At 40.4% G+C, this 21,686-nt stretch overlaps 1 protein-coding gene across 1 annotated transcript in view; it reads left to right on the top strand.

Annotated features, from left to right (window-relative positions):
- Positions 1-4,857: 4,857 nt before the first annotated feature.
- Positions 4,858-21,686, top strand: part of chrnb1 (cholinergic receptor, nicotinic, beta 1 (muscle)) — a 32,150-nt gene continuing 15,321 nt past the window's right edge. Inside the window, exons 1-8 of the mRNA XM_006807188.3 lie at positions 4,858-5,089; positions 9,923-10,056; positions 15,029-15,073; positions 15,591-15,700; positions 17,974-18,082; positions 18,183-18,327; positions 18,519-18,704; positions 20,778-21,001. Of these exons, the coding sequence (XP_006807251.2) occupies positions 5,029-5,089; positions 9,923-10,056; positions 15,029-15,073; positions 15,591-15,700; positions 17,974-18,082; positions 18,183-18,327; positions 18,519-18,704; positions 20,778-21,001 (1,014 nt within the window). The 5' untranslated portion in view covers positions 4,858-5,028. The remainder of the gene's footprint in view (positions 5,090-9,922; positions 10,057-15,028; positions 15,074-15,590; positions 15,701-17,973; positions 18,083-18,182; positions 18,328-18,518; positions 18,705-20,777; positions 21,002-21,686) is intronic.

Consider the following 21,686-nt stretch of genomic DNA (forward strand, 5'->3'; position numbering starts at 1 on the left):
GAAAAAAAGGGAAGAAATATTGATATAGAGAAAACAACTGTGTGTTTTATTAGAGCTTTTATTTTTCTAACACTTTGCCCTCTTGTGTGTGTGTGTGTGTGTGTGTGTGTGTGTGTGTGTGTGTGTGTGTGTGTGTGTGAGCTAGCCGAGCTGTTTAAGCGTGCGTGCGTGCGTGCATTACTTCGAGGTGGAGTCCCCTCACCACATCTGCAATGCAGCAGAAAACACAAAAAAAAGAGAAAGGGAGGAAGAGAGAGACTCACGTGCTCTGACAAAAGAGTGACGCCTTCCTCGAGTGTTTTTTTTTTAATGGAAAAAAAAAAGCTTTTAAATTTGAGAGCTGGAGTATTCAATGTCACACCCTGAGAAGCATTAATAAAACTTCAGCTATAAAAGTTTTGCATATTTGTTGTTGCTTTTTTTTCTTTTTTTTAAAGGCACACCCCACGATCTCTGAACACATCTGCATTGCACACACACACACACACACACACACACACACGCACACACACACACACATCCCCCTGCATAGCCAGCGCAGATGTGGCTAAATCGGGTGACCTTTACAAGCAGATCATGGAAGGACTTCACCTCTTACAAGCTAATGCACCACCCACGCTTTAGTGGTGACTTTACTCTGTAGTGTTTCTTTACCTGTTTTCTAAAGTGTCATTTGTCAATCTAAGTACTTTGGGTGACTCTCAGTGGAATTACTGTGATTTATAAAGATATGATGTGAGGTCACATGTGATCCATGTAACTCCTGGTTAGTCACATTCATGTGTGTTTGCTGATTTGATGTGGTTTTGTTGCTGTTTAAATACATATCTGTGTCTTTTACTCTCATGTTGTGGAACTAAAAAGCTAGATCTGTAAAGAATGAGAATTGTGGGGTTTCAAACCCTCTCCTTCCGATCCCCCAGAATCCACCTATCTGTCACGTACCGCCTGACTGACCAACCTCTGACCTTCACTGTCATCTGTCCTTCAAACATGCACACGGACACATATCACGTGTGTGTGTGTGTGCTTGTGTCTGTGTGTTATTCTCTGATCAATCCGTCACTCTTTTTTTTTCCGTTCTGTTGGTTTTTATGGACGATCCAACTTATTGTGAGTCTTCCAGAAAGAATTTTAAGGAAATCATCTTAACATTATTTTAATGTTAGACATATTCTTGTCTTCCAAATGCAAAAAGAGTGCTTCAGTCTTCCAGCTATCAAAGCCACAATGACACTATTTTTGTATTCAAAACGGGGCAAAAAATATATCTATATATCTCTCTATATAAATATATACACGCAAATGTGGTTGGGGTGCAGTAACTCCCCCTGTTGCTGGCAAGGTGGAACAACACAACATTGAAACACCATCCAAACCCATGGATCGCTTGGAGGAAGGAGCTAAAAAGGACTACAGAGAGCCCTGGGAGTTCGGAGACTCAGACTTGTGGGCTGAGATGGAGGATCACAGACGGGCTTGACTACAAGCATGCATGCGCCAATCATTTACTGGACACCTTCAAAGAAACAGTCCTTCCCCAATATTTACTCTTTGACACCCTTTAACCCCTTGACCCTCCCCCTCTTCAACACTTCTACTATCCCAAACTCTTCTCTTTGCATTTGCTATATGATCTGTATTTATTTCTATAATAACTTACCCAAAGTCAAAGGAGACATATTATTGGATATAATTGAATAAAACAAACTAATATATTTGTATGATTGTAACACTGGTCTCTGGAGTTTTTTTCTCTTTTTAATCAGGTCTTCTGTGTCACTACATCTGCTTATTAGCTCTATGTTTGATTTATTAAAAAAAACATCTAAATATCTACATACATATACATTCAATACATGCAAACCAACTCAATTTATTGTCCATTTAATGAGCAAGAAGATACTTTTGGATGTGCCCTTATTTGTCAAAGTGAGGCTGCAGCGGATGGCTCCACTACAGTTTACAATATGATATAGTAACAAAATATGTCCTACAGCAACACCTTTTACTTCTTATTTACTCACAGTATGGAAGATGGATGTAAATGCCCCCTGGTTATGTAATCCGCATGTTAAAACCTCAATATTAGCCATTTTTGGGAGCTAAATGTTACCATATTTGATGGAAGAGTAGAGTGTGGATTTATCAGCTTGGTTAGCAAGCTCTCTTCATAAACACTCACAGTCACAGCCAGTCGAAGTAATAGACTAATAAAACACAAGAAGAACTCGGAAAGCAGAAACCTCTGCCAAGGCAATACTTACTTTTATGGGAGCAGCATTTTATTTATGTAAATTTATTTTGTTGCTTTTAAAAATACTTTAAAATTTGTAGTGCTGTAAAAATCAGATAAAAGGAGCATGACAAACTGTTACTTTGATTCCACAGACATTCTGTAGGAGTAGTAATGGATAACATGAATAACTTGCACTCATTAAATATTATTCTAAAATATATTTCTAACTAACTGGGCACTCTTTCTTTTGACAATACTTTCTTTAAAGATATAAAGCATTTTGGATTCAACTTGAAAGAAAGCCAGATTTAAAACGCACAAGTGAGATCAAATGTGATATGATATTTTGAATCTTTATACAGCATATGTTGATAATACACACTACAGTTATTAAGACGCTAGCTATGCTAGGTTATAAGGCTTTTTGTCTGTTTTTGACCAATAAATCATTGCTTTGGAAGACCTTAGTGGATGTAAGCCAAATTTTAATGGACTGTTAACATGACCCTACTCTAGACCCCTAAAAAGTTTCATCATAATTTATTCAACACTTTTCAGGCTATGGTATTTACAAACAGAATAATGAGACACATCAAATGCTACCAAAAAACATGACCACCTTGGCAGAGGTAACTAGAATTTCGAGCACAGAAAGTAAGTAGCAAAAAGATCTGCATTGGCTTCATTTTTCTTCTTCAAAGGTTGCTGCTTAGCTTCAACATGCCAAGAAAATCACATCGTGTACTTTGTTTGCACTGTAAAAAATTTCCAATGGTTTTACAGTGCACTTTTAGTTGACCTCGGTTGGCAGTTGGCAGACTTTTATTTTGAAACTCTAAGAACATGCAAAAATTGAAAGGATAAAACAAGATAAAAAGAAAATGATTAAATTGATGCTTTTTAATATACATACAGCTTAACAAAAAGGAGTGAAGTTGACACTTTCAGTGAATAAACTATAATGACTTCCCCAAACATTTAGAATAAAGTTACACAACACAGGTTAACACATAATCTCTTTTTACTCATATTTGTAGATAAACAATCAATGTAATTTAGCTTAACTACTTCAGAATTAAATAATCATCTCTCATGTAGTTTGAGTTGCTGCCAAAAGAAGCTTTATGCACCCTCCCCTGACCGGTGACGTGATATGTGACTTGACACTGGGCGCTAGCTGTTAATAGTTAGCTTCTATGGTAATTAAATTGGCAGCAGGCCAAATGGCAGTGACAGTGTGTCATAAATTATGGTGGCGTGGATGGTCGACGAATGTATGCAAGAGCAGTTTGGCATGAAGAGATGAGAGGAGGGACATAAAGACGGGGATGTAGATGTTTTACTGCAGGGGCAAATCAGAAAATACAGCAGTGTCTGGAGTGTTTCATCAACTTGACTTTATACTGAGAGAATAACAGCTGCTAATGTCTGGTCTGTTGGTGCTGCGTGTGTCCTGTAGAACCAAAACATACATCAGAACTGAATGCACAAAAAGTTCAAATACAGTTTAAATAGGATCATTTAACCCCTCAGATGGACAAAGAGGTTAAGCAATTAAAAGTTAAAAATGAAGTGATCGCAGCATGTGGGTGTAGGCCAGAGGAAGCTGGGGAAGAAGACTCAGCTGGAGGTAATGTCTCAGTGACATATTACAAAAATAGGATTTTAGGTCAAAGGGTCATGAGATTAGAAAAAGAAAAGAGAAAGTCATTAAATAGATCAAATGAGCTGATAGTGAAAACTCTTGAGAACAAGAAGTGGTTTTAGATTGTACTGAAATTGAAATCCCATTTTATTCTTATTAAGATGGCAGCTGCCAGCGTGTTTTTGCATTCAAGAGTTTTGGAGCTGAGGACTTACTGAAACAGCTTTCAAATCCAAATGTTTTCCAATTAATGTCTGATATACTCCAGGATTTTAGCATCTCAACAGTTTTGGGTCTAATATTTTAATTTCATAAAGCACTACATGTTTTTTTTAGGTGACAGGTCTGGTCAGCAGGCAGCTCAGTTTAGCACCTATTTCATCTTTATATAATAAGACATGCAGAATGCGGTTTGACATTGTGTTTCATTGTGTCACCTTTGGACTGGATGTTGCTCTAAAACCTGTAAATATTGTTTAATATGAACGTTACAGGTACAAACGTTATCCATGCCATTTGGACTGATAATAACCTGATTGTTCCCTTTCCAAAAAAAATTTCAGATTATTTGAGGCCCATGCAATTTTGGACCTTGTTTATGTATGTTTTTTGTTGCTTTGCATTATAGAGTTTTATCTTATAATGTGGCTACAGAACTGGCTTCATTGTTTTCTGAAGCAGAAAGCCAAAACAGCTGAACTGTCATTCTGTCAACTATCATTTCATAGCTTTTCTGTTTTCCTCCCACAATTCTCAGAATCTCTTTTAGCTTTACAGTTACATAAACAGCAATCTAACTTTTTTGGGAGGGTTTTGGAAGAGGAAATATACCAGAAAAAATTATACAAATTTTTTGCATATAAAACCTCACAAGAGTTTCTGCCAGTTTGATGCATGCGTGTATCCCCAACCCCTTCCCCAAAGCCCCCACCCCTTCCTGGAGGTAATTGGAGTACACAGCAGCTGGCATGGCTGCCTGACTGACAGACAACAACAGTACAAACTGAGTACTGACCAAGTCAAAGTTTAGCTGTAGACTTCCAGTGAGCTGAACTGGTAAAGAAAGCTAAGCAGGGAAGAAGTTTTCTTCACTCATTCAAGATCTATTTTCGGGGAGGACAAGAGTTTGGTTTTGGGCCTCATCATGAAAAGCCTGGATCTGTTCCTGCTGGCGTGTTGCTTATACAGCCTGAGCACTTTGGGAGGTAAGTACAGGCTGACACAGTATACTCATGTAACAAAGCGTTAGTTGTCATGCAAGACCAACATGTGTAGTATCTAATATAGAATAAGATCATAGAATGGAAAGTACCAGAAAAGAACAAATTCATAATAGAAAACTTTACAGAAATACTTGAGAATATGATTTCTCTGTGACACAATGTCAGTTCCTATTGGAATACTGTACAAGAAAAATGTTTTATTAGTACGTTTCGATATAGGCTAGACATTAATACAGGCCCATGCAGGGCTCTAGACTAACTTTTTGACATGGGCGCACCGGTACGCCTAACTTTAAAAATTTAGGCGTACCGGCACAAAAGTTAGGCGCACACTTTTCAACCGCATCGCTTATCACTGCCGTTTTACATGTGCACTTTCTTTGGGGGGGAAGTCCAGATAATATTCATTTCTAAATTATTAACTAACAAACTTGTGCTTAAAGTGCTTTGTCAATATTGTAGAAAATGTTAAACTTAATCATCATCTTGGCCTCCTCTGACGACCTGTTGGCTGCTGTCTGTTGCTGAAAGGCAGTGGGGAGAGAGGACACTTGGGCAGTGCATTTATTGCAGCATATAATGTGTTTCCTAGATACACTGTGCTTTTTCAGCATTCAAAGATTGATGGCACTGTGTCAGAGCACTGGCTATGAATTTCAGACGGATCAGGCCTTAACTTAACAAAAAAGTTATCAATAGTTCTTTTCATCTTTTCTTATTACCCACAGCTACATCCACTTCTCTCAGGCCTAGGCTGCTCACTAGGGCTGGGTATCATCACTGATTTCTATAATCCATTCGATTCTGGTTCTCAAATCTCCTGATTTGATTCAATTTAGCCTCAGACAGTCAGAAATATTATAATTCTGATCATTTATCAGTACTGATACATGTGAGACTTCATCAGAATTGTGAAAATCACAGCAGATGCCTTTGTGTGAAAGTAACTGAGAATAAAACACAGAAAAACATGAAGGAGATTTTCCTGGTCTGGCTTTTTATAGCAGATAACCTTAAAAATATTCTGTAATTTTGCATAATTTTAAGAAGTTTACATTTCTTCAGTATTGAACAGCAGAAATTAGGCTTTCTTGTCCAAGGTCATTTAAGTGAAAAAAGAAAAAGACAGCGCTGTGAACAACGGTGGACTGGTGGGTAATAAGCGAATGAATAATGCAGAAAACAGAGATTTGAGACGGGAAACTGTTCCTGAAGTACACACAGAGAGAGAGCTGTGCATGAAGTGTGATTTTTATCGTGGTGGAAGCAAAACAACAAAAGTCAGAGGGAATTCATGACGACATTGATCAAATGTGAAGCGTAGTTTGCTGCTTCTTTTGCTGCTGACTCTGCGAATTTTGGTTGGAGAGAGACAAAACCTGCAGCTCAGAATCAGTGCAAAAAAGACGTAAACACAGAGCGGACCTGACGCATCAGAATCGCTAATCTCCGACAGCCGAGAAAGACAAAGCTGATTCTGATGGATCTGTGTTTACGTCTTTGTGTGGAATCCGTTAATGAATTGATGTCGCTTTATTCAAGCTACTCACCTCTCTCTTCCACCTGCACTTTCAACTGGACCACGGCCGATCAGAGAGGTCCCGCCCCTTACTATCTCTGATTGGTTTAGTCCACGATAAGGGCATAACGTGTGTCTGTTGTTGACCACACGGAGAGTTGCAGAGATTTTTTTTTTTTGTTACCCGAACAGTTGGTCGCACAGGTGCGACCAAATATTTATTTTTAGTCGCACCACTGAAAAATTTGGTCGACAAATTGGCACTACAAATTGGTCGCACTCTAGAGCCCTGGGCCCATGTGTTTTCTTCTGCTCATGTTTCTTTAGCTTATCAATCTGGTTTGAGTGTTTAATGTCTTTTCCCATGGGCTAATTTAGAAAATGGCAGAAATCACAGTGAGTCATTTATCAAGAGAGACATGTAGCATATCGTGTTGGTGTAACTGTGTAAAGAGCACAGAAAGAGCACAGAAACATGGTCATTAAACATAAAAATTAGAACCTTCAGTGGCTCTGTGAGGCTGTACCTCTTTGATCTGTTAACATTAGCATGCTAGCATTTGAAAAGCAGACAATATAAAAGATGGATGTGGCTATTGTGATGTCGTTCACTGGTTTCTGAAGTCCCAATTTGAAGCCTTGAGCTAAACATTACTTCCCTCTTGGTTGCAATAAATGTTAGAAGATGTAAGAGTTTATTTCCAGATTGACAACAGGAGGAGGTTAGTTTTTGGTTGATTGGTGAGGGAGGAAAACTGTGAGAAGTGTTGTGGAGCAGGATGTAATGGAATGTACTCGAATAGCAACAAACGTTTGCAAACCTCTTTGGGCCACAACAAGTCGTGAATGACAGCATTGGCTCATCGGGTAAGTCTGACTGCCTTTAGTCACAGGGTTACCTTTGGTGGGTCGCATGCAGGTACTGTTGCAGGTATGTTGTAGCTTTTGGGCCACATTACACTTCCTGTAGCCTATGTTAGGTCCCTTCAAGAACTTTGGCTCATATGAGTTTACCATTACTGTACAGTAATCAAGCTGTGTGTTCTGGAAGTAGCCCTAATTAGGCCAAGATGTGTCTGCTTTTGAGACAAGTGACAAACTTACTTCATTAGCAGACAGGAGCTAAAGTTGATGAGTTTAGAGGATCGAGGTGCGGCATCCACACGAGCTCCAGAGTGAGAAACGTGGCATGCAGGGACAGTTAAGCACAGGGATTATATCACGTAGGGAGCCATGACAGATTTATGATATGTACCTCTCATTCAAATTGCATCTCATGGCATCAACAAACTAATAAAACTCACTAATGAATTTATGCCGAAGACATTTTTGAACGATAACAAGAAATGATGAAATAGCGAAACAAAATACCTGTAACACAATGGCAGATTTCATCTTTAAGGACTTGTGTCCACAGCAGTTGTAAACTAAAGAAAATACGATCAGAGACACGACAGTCGCAGAGAATCACAGCCAGTTAAGTTGAACACATTTCTTCAGAGAAATCAATAACTTCATTTTTTCATACAACTTATTTGGTAAGTTGCCCGGTGGTTACTGGACAGAGCGCTCAAACCACTCTGAGAAGGATGTAGTGTATACTGAACTTTATTGCAGTCAGTTTCAATTTTAAACCATGTTTATCACTGCTGAGCCACTACTCACTCGGTGAGCTTATGAGAAAAAAGCTACATAACTGGGTCTTTTCAAGCAGATACTCGCATATTCTCTCCATAAAAGAAAAATATAGTACCTTTTTTATTTTTATTTTAACTGGTTATACAACCATCCAGTATTTTAGTTTTAGCTAATGCTTTAGTCAGTCTTGTTATTTACCAAGTCATCTCAGCTGGGTAGTGAGATAAAAAATGCTAAATTCTGGCCTTCGATAGTCACCTCCCGTTCCATCAGCAGCCATGCTTCCTTGTGCCTAGCTAATGGGGTGCCTTGCTGGGTGATCGTCATCATTTATTCCTGTCAGGTCAGATCCTGCTGGGGCCACAGCAATGCCAGACGTGATGAATGCTGCGTCACAAGAGCTGCTGATTATAAATGCTTCTAACCTTCCAACACCAAGGAGGAAAATGTTGCAAGTAAATCAGGGATTACGCATGAAAATGCAATGGAATGCAAGTGTTTGAGTAGGTTTGCGATTATGCAGACGTGAAGCGAAACATTTAGGATTGATATAAAAACAGGACCTTAGAACCTCAGGAACTTATTTGAAATATATGTCTTTTACTTATTTTAATTAGAGAAAATAATGTGGGAATGCATTCCTACTACTACTACACATGGTAAGCCCAACACGTTCTCACTCCCAAAGCGTAACATTTTACGCTAGGTGACAAATCGTCAACATATTACGTTTTTGGCTACCCACCACGTTCCTGAATGACGACCTCGGAAAAATGAGGAAATATGAGAACCGTATGGACTCAACCTACACATGTTCGCTCTTTTTCTTCAAATCGCTTAGAAACACGCTATTTAACATAATTAAAGTCTTGGTTAAGGTCAGGAAAAAGGTTATGGTTAGGGCTAGGGATAAGGTTAGGTTTAGGGCTGGAATACAGGGCTGGAACGTCTATTACCGCGGGAGCGTCATTGCACTGGATTTCGCCCATAACCCGCCGCGTACCATAAGAACGCCTTCCTCAGAAACGCAGCGGGACGTGACAAAACGTCGGCATGTTACGCCTCGGGAGTGAGAACGGGCTCATAAGCCAATCCATCTGTCAATCCTGAATTCCACTTAAAGCAGCTTATGCACATCCAATAGCAGTACAGCCTTGAAGGTGTGTGTGTGTGTGTGTGGGGTGGGGTGGGGGGGTGGGGGGGTTAATGGGTCAGTGAAGTCAACAGCATAGCCTAATTTGCAAAAAGCAGAAAGACATAGACCTGACCTTTCACCCCTTGGCTGGACCTAGGAAATTTGTCTGTAAAAGCAGCTAACAGAATTTTTGGTATTAAACAATCAGGAACTTTACATTGAATCATTATAGTAATCATCAGTAATCAATCAATTTTTTATCAAACAATTGACTTCGGTATTGAGACAGTCGTCGATTGATTATATTTTGATGCACAGCACAGCTTGCTCGGCGACACAGTGTCACCAGTGTGTATCTAGTGAGTGAACTCCTTTATTAATTCAGTGCATCAATGCAGTCAGCAGCTGCTGAGGCTTTTGGAGGGACATATCTAGCTAAATTTGAGTGAATGACTAGCAATTATTAAAGGACTTCAGTTTGAAGCCTGCCATCACAACTGACCTCTGTCAATGTGTGTTACAGGTGCAACTGAATCAGAGAATACTCTGATGAAGAGTCTCTTTTCCAAATACAACCTTAAGGTCCGACCAGCTCGTACGCCTGAAGAGAGGGTGGTGGTTCGCGTGGGCATGATCCTCACATCCTTCGGCGGACTGGTGAGGCCCAAAACCCCAACACAAAAGTACACACAGTAATCAGCAGGTCACTGCAGATTTAAAAAAAATCAAAATTCTAGCATAGTAGAATAAATTTAAACAAGGGCTGATTCTAATGGATTATAAGCCAGGTCTCCATCGACCCCTTTCGAGAACCCAGGACTGAATGTAACCCAGCATGATGTAACAAAAGTTTCGACCAGTTTAATGCTGATTCCCATCACCAAAATGTTTGCCATTAGCTGACAATTCACAAGAACAATCGCCTTAAGGTGCTTTATGTTGTAAGGTAAAGACCCTACAGCATTTGGGAGAAAACCTCAACAAAGTATGACTGCCTATGAACATCTGCTTTGTGACAGTGGTGAGAAAAATCTCCCTTTTAACAGGAAGAAACCACTCCCAACCACCTGTCTTATAAGTAAGACTGCAGTCTGAACAAAATGAAGAGAGCAAAGCACTCCATTGGCTAATAAATTATGAGGTCATGAAGATACATCTATCCATCCATTCACTTCCGCTTATCCTTTTCAGGGTCGCGGGGGGCGCTGGAGCCTATCCCAGCTGTCATAGGGCGAGAGGCAGGGTACACCCTGGACAGGTCGCCAGTCTGTCGCAGGGCCAACACACAGGGACAGACAACCATTCGCACTCACATTCACTCGCACATTCACACCTAGTGGCAGTTTGGATTATCCAATTAACCTATCCCCACAAGTTGCATGTCTTTGGACGGTGGGAGGAACCCGGAGTACCCGGAGGAAACCCACGCAAACACGGGGAGAACATGCAAACTCCACACAGAAAGACCTGATGGTGGAATTGAACTCAAGACCTTCTTGCTGTGCTGTAACAGTGCTAACCACCGTGCCACAATGCTGCACTCCGTTGGCTAATATGTTATGAGGTCATGAAGATACAATGGAGCTTAATTATTTAAGGAACTATATATGAGAAGGATTTTACTTCTAATCTGGATTTAGCAGAAATCCAGTGAAGAGAAGTTAATACTACTAGACGCTGTTACTGCTCTTTATGCGGTTTTCTGAATCGACTGACGGCTTTTCAGAGAGCTTGTAGAACAGCCTAATCATAAAGAACTGAAACTGTCTAGCCTAGAAGCTACATTCCTTTAATATCTTTTCCAAGATCTGAAAAGATGAATCTCTCATAATCAGAAACATCAAAGTCTGTGACCATGCTACAGTAGAGAGACGATGGTTTTTCTGTGGCTTTGCCTCTGAAATGTAAATGTAAAGCTTATCTTCCATATTCTCCACCATGAATGAATCCCAGTGCCATCTGAATTTAAATTCACAACCAGATGGTAAAAATGAGTACTACTGCTGAGGTGTAGTGAAGTGAAGTACTGTATTTTTATTCATTCATGCTGGGAAATAGTGTTTAATGGCATGCACTGACTGGGCTGCTGCCTGTGTGACTGCATTAAAGGATAAGCCGTACACACACACACTCACACACGGTCACTTTATGAGCTTCTTATTTTCCCCTTTACTCTCTTCTCCTCGGCAATCGAAAACCAACACACATAGTGCATCCACACACCCACACTCCTTACACCTCCACTCAAGGTCACGCTCTCTCTTCCTCTCTCGTCACGTGGACCATCTTAAGTTGTGGAGTTGACCTGTCTTGAAAACTAACCCACTTGGATTCTTAGTTTGACAAGTAACTAGTCCAGCTGGGTAACTGCAGAGTTATTATTAACACCGGGCCTGAGGGGTATTGATATGCAGGCAATGACATGTGTGAGGTAGCAAGATGTGTTTGCATGAGGAAGACATCCAACGTTTGCTGCCCCCACTCGTGCTTTCTGCTTTGGTCCCAGCTGTCCCAGTTGGGGTTTTAAATAGAAGGCTGAGGAGCAGAGAAGCTTAGCCAGAATTCATAACTTGACCTTCACATCATGGGCACAACAGTCCCACAATGCAATATGTCACATTTTGTACATGGAAAAATGCCAGTCATGCAGCAAATCCCCTCATGTCTCTGCCTCTTAGTCCTTTTTGTAAAAGAGTTGTTTAGAAACTACATGTGTCCCCTGCTTGTTAAGCTAAACTAATATCCCAGTGGTTCCAAAAATTCCCAAAACATTAAAAATTCCTCTGCAATAATGTTAACTAGTCCAATAAAAGAAAATTCCAATAAAGTCTTGCAAAAAAAAAAAAATAATAATCTGAGTAATATTGTGATTTAGTTAATAAGTCATTTAGACACCTTTGTAACAATAAGAGGTCGGGCCTAAACACAAACATAAACTACTCATTCAACCAATAGATTCAACTCCAAACCCTTCTTTCAATAAAGTGGTATTGCTTATCGCTGCACCATCATGTCCCCTGGCCTCAGGGCTGGACTGGGACAAAAAATCGGCCCGGGCATTTTGACTAGAGACGGGCCAACCAGGTATTACAGGAAAAGCCATAAAGCCTTTGAATGAAAACAGACGCTGTTGTGAGAGTGATGTACACCCTCTTGTTGGTATAGGTATGATTTCTATATATTTTACATCAGATAAAAACTTTGGTTGTAAGATTCAGATAATTATTTAATAACAGCCAGATATTTTAAATGAGAATAAGAAAGAAAAGTATTTCTTTGTGCCCCCCTCTCCCTGTTAATGCCCTACCTGCCCCCCCTGGCAACACTTTGCTAGATCCGCCCCTGCACAGTTACCAGCTGTCAGCTACACAGAAAAGGATCCTGGTGTTATTTGTCTCTCAGAAACAGTTCAGAACTTCCCTTCAACTCATTCATGTCACCTAAAAGCTAAACCTGTTTCTCCATCACCTGTTCAGCTCTGATGATTCAGTAAGGACATCTCCTGGTTTCATCTTCATGTTTCCCTCTCACCAAACCGACATCATGACCAGCAGCTTTACAGCTGTGGCTCCAGCAAACATCAGCTGATACTAGAAATTAATATTAAATAAATTCTAACAACAGCTCATCAAGCTTAAACGTGCTGCTGTTGTTTAGCGCGACATCTGCTGGTTTCTTCTTTCTGACGCAAAGTGGGCGATAAACAAACAAGAGAGAAATGCCGATCAGCTGATCATTGATCAGTTTCATGATTGAAGTAGCTGTGCAGCATAAACACACAGAATAACTCCAGCTTTGTGTCTTTTTCCATTGTAGCTGAAGTCCGGGACAAACTGTGTTCCTTCTCAGCTCAATACGAAACGCATAATGTTTTCTCTGAATGAGGGACGATTCCATTTTTTAAGGAGCGGTTGGCAACTCTACTAACTAACCTTATGAATAAAATAAAGTTCACTATCAGTAACATCAAAGAACCCACCTAGCTGTATAGAAACTCCGTCATGCTAGCTAGTAGTACGAGTTAGTGTAACTGACTGTAAAAAGTCAGCACAACAAAAATAAACTCCACCTAAACTTGGTTTATATCTGACCCAGATAGACTGCAGGTCATAACTTCTTACCTGAAATTCAGTCCACCTGACACTCGGACCGGCGGCCGCCTCGGGTCTCTCCTCCTCCTGTCTCTCCTCCTCCTGTCTCTCCTTCCCTCATCCACCTGTTGCCTCTGTGGAAGCTCCGCCACAGCCACCACCAAACAACTGAGTTATTTTTACACATCAGCCAGCATCTGGTCAATCCACCACCTCTCATTGTTCATGCCGTTACAAAAACAAAACAAACGGAAAAAAACCCATCGGCCCATAAAAACGAAAAATCACCATCGGGCATACCGGCCAGTCCAGCTATGCCTGGCCTGTTGGAACAAATGGTTTTAACTATATAAAGGCGCTTACTACAAAGTTCACCACTGAGTGCATGTCATGGCTGTCTGATCACAGCGATGTAACAAACACATTTCCAGAGGCAAAAAATGACACAGGTATTAACATTAACAGTATGAACTACCAAAACTGAACTTTTAACCTGGTTTTAACTTTGAACTGTATGTATTATTTAGATATCTTTTAGACATCAGAACAGCAGAAAGCTGAGAGCCTCAGTTCACACTGTACTTGCTGTCCTTCCATCACAAGTTTAAGGCTGAAAGACGAACAAATAAAAAATTTAGAATCACATTGAGGTTTGATTAACCTCAGTAGAAAGTATCCGGACTGTGGGGGGAAGGCCATGCAGTATGCACACTCCACACAGAAAGCCCTCAGCCCCAGCATAGTCTAAACCAGGGGTGGGGAAGTCCAGGCCTCAAGGGCTGGTGTCCTGCAGGTTTTAGATCTCACCCTGGGTCAACACACCTAACTCAAATGATTAGTTCATTACCAGGCCTCTGGAGAACTTCAAGACATATTGAGGAGGTCATTTTTCCATTTAAATAATAATAATAATGGATCAAGGACGTATCTAAAAACTGCAGGACCCTTGAGGTCTGGAGATCCCCCACCCCTGGTCTAAACCAAAAACATTCTTATTATGAGGCAACAGTGGTAACCAAGTCTTGCAATTAAAGGCTTGCAACAACCTAAAAAACTAACTTTTCATAAACCGATGATTGACTAACCGGATTTAGTCCATTAAACTGATGGATGGTGTTTGGAAGTAGCACTTTTCTACTTTTGCTGAGCACTCAAAGTGCTTTCTTATTATAAGCCCCATTCACAAACCTATTTCTACACCTAAGAGCTGTTTTAAAACCTGCCTTTCACATTTCATTGAATGCTTTGCAGGCAAATTAGGATTCAGTATCTTAACCACTGATACATTGATATGCACCTTAGAGAAACTGAGGATTGAACCACTGACCTTCTGATTAGTAGACAACCTGCTCTGCCTCCTGTACCACAGCTGCCCTGAATACCATTTTTCAAACTCTCACCACCACAAAACCTGTAATGCCATTAGGGTGTTCTTTGTGCATAACTCTGTATCTGTATCCCTACAAAATGAAAAACGATCTGAAGCAAACAGTTATGAAGTACATACTGAAATACATATTTTCGCATTTTTATTACAGAATATGAAAAATGAAGAAATGAGCACCACTGTTGTCATGAATCTGGTGAGTCTATTTGCATGCCTGCTTGTCATACTTGCAAATTGAAGTAAATCTTAAGCCGAATAGAATGAATTATCCAACAGCTTTCTGAGTGTACTCTAACTGAAAAACTCTTTCACATCACACTGAGTAGCTCATCCGTGACTCCTACTCCAGTGGCAGTATGTTTATTAACACGGGGCCTCGTCTTTCGAGTACAGCTCAGTGCCAATGCACACTGTGCACATAATCAGTAGAACAGTTGGAGTAGTCATAATAGCAGGCAAAATGAAAAAATATGCAAATTGTGTTTTGTTATGCAAGGACAAATGCACAGGGAAGCCATCCCTGTGGAATCTAATTACAGAAGTGGAGAAATGAAAGATAAAGTGATACAATGACAAATTGGTTGCATTTGTTAAAGCAAAGTTTCTGCTGGCTGTCATTTTCTGCTTTAATCCCAACTCTTTTCATGGACTTGTGGATAATAACATCCCTACATATTAAAAAAAAAAAACCTTTTATAAAAATGTTCAAATAGGAATGGACAGATTATCGGTTGTCATGGAAACCGAAGGAGCACAATGGGATTCAGGTGCTACGCATCCCCTCTGGGAAGGTTTGGCTTCCTGACATCGTCCTCATCAATAAGTAAGTATCAGCATTGCAACTCGCATTAGCATTAGCGTTAGCGTTAAGATTAACAAAGACTTGAAAGAAGAACGTTTTGATCTCTTTGTTCCATTTTTGTATTTGTATGCAGTGTTTGCAACCTTTTGTACTTACTAATTTACCCCTACCTGAGTAAAATAAACAAGTATTGCGATATAGTAAATATTTTCATATCAAATCCGTATCCATCGTACTATATTGTTTTGAAATTGGACAAATTGCATACCCCTGTAGCTTGTAGCTGCAGGCCACTGGAGACTAGGTGATGGGCCAGGTAAATTATAGTAGTGCTCATGTGTATTGGAAAAACTATATAACACAGCATTAAATGAAAGATTTAGATACTCAGAACAGCAAGTTTAGTCTTTTCTCCATATTGGCTCACGCAGACACGCTCCCATTAACACCACTGTAAATATCCCCACTGCTCCATTCATCAACACTTTATAGGCAATTAAGCAGCATGGCTCCCTAATAACTGAGCTGATAGCACCGCTCAGCTACTTCAGCTTGTGAGGCGTTCATTTGGAACCGCACGGATACACACAAATATGCACGTCCGCACAAATGCAAATTTGCGTGTGCTTCTCTAGGGTTGTTCAATGCCGGCCATTTTAGCAGCAGCACTTTCACAGGGACAGATTTTTAGGAGGGCCCGGGGTAAAGACACAAGCTTCTCATTGTTCAATTATCAGAGACATAAAACTCAAACACTGTACACTGACAGAAGCCTAAATCTGTGTCTAATTGACTTGATGTCTTTGTTGTGCATTGTGTTATGAGCCCGACAGCTTAGTATAGGAGCAACATTAGCGCTGCACTTACAGTCAAAGTGCCCCATAAAAAGTGTGCAAAGAATCTCCATTTAATGCCAATTACAATGTTTAGATGTGGGGTCTTTAAGTGTGGGAGTGGAGCTAAATGTTCATGTTCTACACAGCCGTGGCTTTGCCTTGTCTGTCTCTTTCTAAGCTTTGTCAGAGGAACTGAGATGATAACAAAGCAAAGACTACAACTGAGATGCAAACTTTGATTGCTGCTATTTCGCAACTTTAGAACTTAAGTCAGCAGCTTAGAGAGTTGTTATTGCTTCAGTACCCTAATAATGGCTTGGTGGTGCAGCTGCAGAACAGAGACACCTCACTGTTTGTCACGTTTTAGTTTATGCTGGCTGGATTTCCTCACCAAGCCCTCTCAGCTATCTTTGTAAAAGCAAAGTCACAATAAACCATCCATCTCCAGCACAAAATAGATTACTTCCCATAGTATGGAGGGGTGGGGGGGGGGGGGGGGGGGGTGTCTCTGACCTTTACAGAAAAGTGAAACCAAAAAGTCATTTCTTGTTACAGTTTTACTCAATTGTTCTGTCACATTTTTGAAGTTTTCTTAAAAACACATTTTCCAAAGCAGATCATACATGGAGCAAAACACTGTATAAATACAGACCTCTGATAGAGAAAAGAGAAAGTTTTTACAGAACTTTGTGGAGTATGTTCTTAGTGCATCTATAGAAATTAAGACAGTAAATAGCAGACAGATGTTACCAGCCTAATGCAATTGAGGAACTGTCACCGTGTCTCTAAAAAGTAGTTTTGGCAGTTTGCAGGTCTGGAGCATTCAGCTGTGTGTTAACACAATGCCAAGGAGGTAAAACATCAGCAATGATCTTAGAGAAGCAATTGTTACAACACATATAAAATGGCCTGTATTTGTGTAGCGCTTTACTAGTCCCTAAGGACCCCAAAGCGCTTTACACATCCAGTCATCCACCCATTCACACACTGGTGATGGCAAGCTACATTGTAGCCACAGCCACCCTGGGGCACACTGACAGAGGCTGCCAAACACTGGTGCCACCGGGCCCTCTGACCACCACCAGTAGGCAACGGGTGAAGTGTCTCGCCCAAGGACACAACAAACGAGCCAAGCCGGGGCTTGAACCGGCAACCTTCTGATTACAAGGCGAACTCCCAACTCTTGAGCCACGATCGCCCAACAAGTGAAACTAATGACAAATGCAGGGACGTTTCGTCTAAGAAGAGTCTTATTTAACTGTTAGACAACAGAACAAATGCAATTTATTTGATACAATACAATTTGGGCTATGTTTCAAGATATGTTATGGAATTCTGTGATATGTCACCATCCATAACATAACTACAGATTACCTCAACATATAACATGACACCTTGTGATATAGTTTGATTTATTAACCAAAACTGGCTAATTTGTATTTCATGTTTTGTTTTCAGTAATGATGGACAGTTTGATGTGGCCCTGCACGTCCATGTTCAGGTTTACAGTAATGGCAGGGTAACCTGGACTCCCCCTGCTCTGTACTGCAGTTCCTGTGGAGTCAAGGTAATTTACACAGATCTACTATGTATTTATCTTCCATCCAGTTTCGTCTAAGCTTGCACGTTGTTTCCGACTCGTTTAAATGCCAGTTTTTTGTGTCTAGGTAACATATTTCCCATTCGACTGGCAGAACTGCACCATGCAGTTTCGCTCTTACACATATGACTCAACAGAAATTGACCTGCAGTATGCCCTGAATTCAAAAGGCAAGGAGATTCGGGAGATCCAGCTGGACGAGTCTTTCAGTGGTGAGCACTCATGACGTGATATACATATTCTTAAGTACAAGTACTTCAGATGTATTTTCATGTTACTGTATATTCAAAACATCGCATTTTTGCATAACCCCTTCTTGTGGTTTGCAAATGTGTTGCTAGTGTAATACGATTACTAGCTGCGCTAAAATTAATAGAAATCTAAGCTGTGGATGTTTCTCTAGAGAGTGGTGAGTGGTACGTAAGACACAAGCCAAGCAGGAAGAACATATTTGATGACGAATATGAGGAAATGACTTTTTACCTGATCATCGAGAGGAAGCCTCTGTACTACATCATCAACATCATCATCCCTTGCATCCTGATTACTATCATCGCCATCTTCAACTTCTATCTGCCTCCCGATGCAGGTAAACACTTTACAGAAATTGCTTTCAGATCACTTGATGACTGTGAATTAAAGCTCTCTTTATGTGACCACCAGGATCGTAAACAAGCTCCACCTTGATGTAAAACTGCTAATACCATTTCCCAATTGAGTTTGTGTGGTCGGTTTAAAATGGGCAATCAGGCATTTAGCTAATTATAAAGGGATCCAATTTCAGATTAGATAGGTGCTTCCTGGAACACAGTTGAATTGATAACCTTTAAAATGAAGGAGGTAAAAACAGCTTAGAGCAATCGGCTTGACTCTGTCCTTTCCCTTATACGCTTACCTTTATGTTTGGACAAGCCTGCTCATTGGGTACATTGATTGATTAGGACACAAATATGCAAAATACAACCTGAGATATTAAAGTTTGACTTAGCACAAAACCCACAGATGTGCAAATATGCATGAATCTCAATAAGGTACACAGATCGGAACATAACATAACATACTGCATTTCTGCATAGCTGTATTAATATTCATTGACATTATACTGTCTTTATGCATTGATGTAGGCATGTATTTTAGTATATAAATATATTAAACATTGATAAAGTTATTATTTTCTTGAACAATGATGTAGGCCTATTTTTAGGAGTTTATAATAGCTATAAAAAGTCATTTTAACACTCTGTAATATTTTTATTTACATTTTTTGGAATGTGTGGGAGAAAAGGTATTGCAGAAAATGTCTGATTAGGATAACTGCTAAACGTATCATAGTTTACTGACCAGTGTATGCCATCTGCTTTGTTCACTGAAAAAAGCAACCAGGCAAGTGACCTTTAAAAACAACCACTTAGAGTCTTATTGGGATGATCAAGCAAAAGCTCCTTTTTGCTGCTCCCGTATTCATAAGTGGTCGCCACCAGAGATGTATCTGCATATTTGATTGGCGGAACTTTCTGCTGAATCGCCTTCCTGATGCAACCCTCACAGGGATTTGTGTCTCCTACTAGTCTTGAACCAGGGTCATATGAAATGACTGATTTGAACATGCAGTAAAGGGACACATAAACAGCACAGAGAATTGTAGGGTCTGTTTTTTTAATCTCCTCCAGTTTTACATGAATTTTCTAGTGATGCAGAAAGAGATGCTTTGCTTGTCAGTGAGAGGCCACAAGCTGCTCTCTTAACCTACCAGCTCTAACCCTTCTGGGCCCTGTACTATGAAGCAAGCTCAGCATACCCAGGATGCCTTTCTGTTATCTGGATTCATTTACCCCAACACTGACAATCAGGATAAGCCATCACACGGAGTTGGTTAGCAACTTGCTAAATTAACCCTTGGTCTTGGTGTTAATTGTTTGCAACTAACAGAAAGAAATCCATGCATCCATCCACTCACTTCCGCTTGTCCTTTTCAGGGTCGCGAGGGGCGCTGGAGCCTATCCTAGCTGTCATAGGGTGAGAGGCGGGGTACACGCTGGACAGGTCGCCAGTCTGTCGCAGGGCTAACACACAGAGACGGAAATAAATTAAATTTAATTAAAAATTGTCTCTAAGAAACCAAGAGACATTAGATGCTACTGGAAAACTTAAATCTTCCTATTGCATGTGCACAGAGGTCTGAGGGATCTACCAGGACTGGTAACGCAATTCTCTTGGAGAACTAAGTTGATCTCTAATTTGGCAGGAGATAGGTTCGCAGCATCAATTATCATGTGATGCACCCAGGTAAGACGTGAATCACTTTTGCAGTAGATAAAACTGAGGGTTAACCCCGAAGTTACCTTGGTGATGAAATCTGGCTTCGTAGTACAGGCCTGTGGTCATTTACAAACACAGTTCGTACACAGTTTGTACGTGACCATGGAATGAACTAAAGAGCCAATGCTGTGTCACCCAATCAGCCTCGCTTAGAATGGGAGATGAATTTTTCATTAGCATCATTGCTAGTAAATTACATTCACCAGATGCTCCTCGAATCTCAGTGAGTTGAAAATGGAACAAACCTTGGCCCGGTAAAGCTTAATGAGTCGTAACACAGGAACAAGAAATGCGCTGTGTTTCTGACTTTCCTAAATAATTGTGGTTTTTTTTTCTTTGCAAGGTGAGAAGATGGGTTTGTCAATCAATGTGCTGCTCACCCTCACCGTGTTCCTGCTGCTGCTGGCTGATAAGATCCCCGAGACCTCGCTGGGTGTTCCCATCATCGTCAACTACATCATGTTTACCATGGTCCTGGTCACATTCTCTGTCATCCTCAGCGTGGTTGTCCTCAACCTCCACCATCGCTCTCCCAACACCCACATGATGCCAATGTGGGTCCGCAAGGTGAGCGTACATTTCAGGGTCACACAAGCTTAATTTTTGCCTGCTTGGCAAATCATCATACAAGACTTCTGAAAGGAAATAATATCTGTGTTTCTTAAGAAATAGTTTTTGTCTTTCTAGCATGTGTTGTTACAGTGTCTTGCATATATACTGTAGGTAGTTCATTTGTGCCAGAACAGCCCAGAAGCACAAGCAATCTTTCTTTCTGTTGTCAGAATATTAATTTGCATTGTTAAAATACGTTAAGGCAAGTCATTAAGTGGCCAGCATGTCTGTGAGGAGAGCTGGAAAGGACAGGGGGAAATTGGGAGGCTATGTGATGAATGAAAAAAACTTCTAAACATTGAATTATCTGTCAGCAAGGAAGTAGAGCAAGCGGTAGGTTAGGACCATCAACTCTAATTAGTGTGGCAGATGACCCAAGAGACCATCTATCTATCTATGCAACTCCAAGATGAGTTGCATTTCCAACTTCAACAAGACTTCAATATGTTATATGTTTTGTTTAAATTACAGTTAAAAAACACCAGATAATTGCAACAAGACATTGCACAAATGCTAAAGAGACTTTAATGTAATGTCCACATTTTTAGATCCACATTTTTCCTTATGTATTAGAAATTGGTTGAATGTAGTGAATCATATATACAACCAAGCTACACCTACCAACTTCCTTCAAGCATGT

Source organism: Neolamprologus brichardi, chromosome 3 (assembly GCF_056152115.1).
Source record: "Neolamprologus brichardi isolate AB-2024 chromosome 3, ASM5615211v1, whole genome shotgun sequence".
Classification (NCBI taxonomy): domain Eukaryota; kingdom Metazoa; phylum Chordata; class Actinopteri; order Cichliformes; family Cichlidae; genus Neolamprologus; species Neolamprologus brichardi.